At 50.5% G+C, this 3,365-nt stretch overlaps 1 protein-coding gene across 2 annotated transcripts; it reads left to right on the top strand.

Moving 5' to 3' along the window:
• Nucleotides 1–496: 496 nt before the first annotated feature.
• Nucleotides 497–3,010, top strand: LOC147895566 (glycosyltransferase 6-like). Of its 2 annotated transcripts, XM_087384206.1 has the most exons (2): nt 497–773; nt 1,099–3,010. In XM_087384206.1, the coding sequence occupies exon 2, from the start codon at nt 1,233–1,235 to the stop codon at nt 2,952–2,954; it is 1,722 nt and encodes a 573-aa protein (XP_087240332.1). In that variant the 5' UTR covers nt 497–773; nt 1,099–1,232; the 3' UTR covers nt 2,955–3,010. The 2 variants fall into 2 exon arrangements, with proteins under 2 accessions (XP_087240332.1, XP_087240331.1); XM_087384205.1 differs by having other exon boundaries at nt 497–3,009.
• The last annotated feature ends 355 nt before the right edge of the window (nt 3,011–3,365 follow it).

The raw sequence follows: 3,365 nt of genomic DNA, 5'->3' as shown, positions 1-3,365 counted from the left end.
AAATAGGAGACACCTCTTTTAGCTAACCAAATTATTTACAAAGATAAGGTTCAAAACAAGTGAAAATATAGAAATAAATAAGGAGGATGCATAAAATACTTCCAAGCCAAAGTCTTCCCATCTAAATTCAGCTGTCTAGAAATAATATTGAATTCATTCAAGTGAGAAGCAATAGAGACCCTTTACTTCATCATAGAGCTCAAACAAGCTCTTTCTGAGGTAAACTTTATCTTTTGAGGAAAGTGTCATAGATTTAAGCAAGTCTCGTGGATGTTATTCATCTTGTGAACGAGGCATGAAAATGCTGCATTATGGCACCATCGTTTTCTGGACATATTCGCTACGTGGAAGGCCCTCTAAAGGATTTGTGCACATGGCTGATGGCGTGCACAGACGTGAGAATTGGACAAAACGCTAAAAGGTGATGCAGCTCATCAACCGTCAATCGAGACGGCTTCTTCTGCACGTCCTCCCATCAAACCTTCAATATACGACACGCCCATTAACCACCTCCCCCTACAGCTCACCTAAGATGCTGCCTCGCAGCTGTAAGCATCGCGACCTCGCACCCACTCAGACTGGACGTATCACCGGCAGCGATGGTGCCCTTCAAAGGGAGATAAAATTGGAAGAGATAATCAGGGATCCAGGAAGAGAGGAGTGGTCAGCGGCTTTGCCATGTTGCTGCGCTACCGGCCCAGGAAAAGGGGCCAAGGAGGCGCCGGAACTGTGAGAACTCGAGCGACTTAAGAGGCAGACATCGAGAGCTAGAGGTAGCTCATAGGCCGATTGTAATTCTTAGTGTGGGCATTCTTCTTTTCTTGGACCTTCCAAATTCGACTAGGTTGCAATCTAATTCTTTGTAGCATACTCCCAAACCTGACTCAGACTTCAGAAACTCAATTAGTTGCGTTTCCTGCGTCCCTATTCTACTGGAAATGGAAATGAGGTGGCGGCCTGAAGCCTCAGGAAACAATGGAGTACTTCTGTCGAAAACTTCGAGAAGCAGCTCAGCCTGGCGCATGAAAATGGCAATGATCGAAGCAAGATGGCTCCTAAGAGGAAAAGCCTTAACGTTTTTGTTTTTAATGTGGGCAGTTTGTGGAGTCCTCGTCTTAGCAGATGATTCCGGGCCAAAGTTGGCACGGAGGAATGAGCATCTTTCGCAGACCGTAGCTGCTCGTTCGAAGGTGAAACTCAGTAGCAAAGATTCTGTTAGCCGGGAGGAAGTCATGCACGGTGCATTTGAATTGCAGCCAGAAATCCTGGTTGATGCAGAAGAAAAGAGGGCCGGCGCAATTAGCAGTACGCGAGAGCGGAAGCCTTTGAAGAATGGAAGAAAAATGATCAATACAGATCATCCGACCAGGGAAGTGTCCGCAAGGGAAAAGCAGGTACTGCTAGAAGAAGAAGGCGATAAGGTGGCATCAATCCATGAATCGGTAGACATTCGTCCTGACGGTGAGGTCGACGTAGAAAAAACGGATTTACCCCGTGAGAATTCACTGGTGACAAGAAGCGATCGGGGGGGCCGCTCTACTTCCAAGCAGCGAGATGTCGAGAAACACAAGAGGAGCAAAGGGTCTCGATCTGAAGAAATACGCCACGCAATGATGAATGCTTCCGAATCTTGGACGGAAGAGTTGATTCCAGATGCAACGGTGAGGAAGGTGGTTCCAGATGCGCCTGAGCAATCTCTTACGTCTGGCAAATCAAGGCCGGTCGTTCGATCCTCAATTCCTACGGCAGCTGGTTCTGAGGGTCAGGGCAGCGCTGCAAATGCATCCTCCCACGAGACGGAGAAGAAACCTGAAAGGGTTCCCCGGGAGTCTGAGGAGCAGAAGGTGGTGGAGGTTAGAGAGGACAAGGACCTGGTTCCGGAATACAATCTGGGAGAACCGATTACGGATTGGGACAGGGAGAGGCAGCAATGGTTGGAAGAACACCCCGACGTTAGCCCTTACACAGAGGACGGGAGGAAGCGCATCTTCCTGTTGACCGGAACGCAACCGACGCCATGCTTGAACGAGGACGGGGATCACCTTCTCCTGAGGTGTTTCAAGAACAAGGTGGACTACGCCCGCATCCACGGAATCGACATGTTCTACAACATGGCTCTCCTGGATCCCAACATGCCCACGTTCTGGGCGAAGCTTCCCGTGGTGCGCGCGACCATGCTTTCGCACCCGGAGGCGGAATGGATCTGGTGGCTGGACGCGGACGCCATCATCACCGACATGGAGTTCGAGATTCCGCTGGAGAAGTACGACGACTACAACATGGTGGTGCACGGGTGGGAGAGCCTCATCTTCGAGAAGCGGAGCTGGCTGGGGCTGAACGCGGGGAGCTTCCTGCTGAGGAACTGCCAATGGTCGATGGATCTACTGGAGAGGTGGGCATCGATGGGGCCGCAGGCACCGATGGGGGAAGCCTACAGGGACATACTGTCGGATTTTCTGCCGGACAGGCCGAGGAATCCGACGGACGATCAGGCAGCGTTGGTGTATTTGATGATAAAGGAGAGGGAGAGGTGGGCGACGAAGCTGAGGGTGGAGCTGGAGTATATGTTGAGCGGGTATTGGTTGGAGCTGATGGACGGGTTCGAGGCGACGGAGGAGAGGTACAGGGAGATGGAGAAGGAGGGGGGGGTGGTGGTGGTGAGGGAGGAGGGGAGGAAGGAGAAGATGGTGAGGGAGATGGGAAGGGCGAGGGAGAAGCAACTGAGGAGGGCCAACGTGGGAGTGCACGAGAGGAGGCCTTTCGTGACGCACTTCACCGGTTGCCAGCCCTGCAGCGGCCACCACAACACTATCTACTCCAAGGACGACTGCCATCGAGGCCTCCTCCGCTCCCTCAACTACGGCGACGATCAGGTGCTCCGCGCGCTCGGCTACAAGCACCGCGCCCTTCATCTCCCCGACCTCATCCCCTCCTCCTCCTCCTCCTCCTCTTAGAATTCACTACTGTGTCTCCTTATCAACGCAATAATAACAAAGTTTTCTTCCATTTCCGCTTATATCATCCCACACGATCCTATTTGAACGAAATCATGTACAAAACCAATTCAAGAGCCCTTTTGGAGATTTATGTAAAAATATACTATTCATTTTCTTGCTATGGATGTGCCTACAAAAGAGGTGGAGCATTAGCTTTGGGTTTACTAACTCTCCTGTCATTACCTCACTTTCAAGACTTACAAGCTTTTTTCACACTTTGGAGAGGATCTCCTTTCTTATTTTAGGTGGCACTTTTAGCCTCCACCTTGGATTTTTGTTAGCTCTTTTTGAGCTGGTTTTTTTTCTCATGCATGGCAGGATCTACTCCCGCATTAGAGATTGCTCTTGAAGTTTGCATTTTCTTCAAGA

This window comes from Dipteris shenzhenensis, chromosome 13 (assembly GCF_047967505.1).
Source record: "Dipteris shenzhenensis isolate YYH24624 ecotype China chromosome 13, Dip_SZ_1.0, whole genome shotgun sequence".
In the NCBI taxonomy this organism is placed as follows: domain Eukaryota; kingdom Viridiplantae; phylum Streptophyta; class Polypodiopsida; order Gleicheniales; family Dipteridaceae; genus Dipteris; species Dipteris shenzhenensis.
This window is presented reverse-complemented; position numbering and strand designations above follow the sequence as displayed.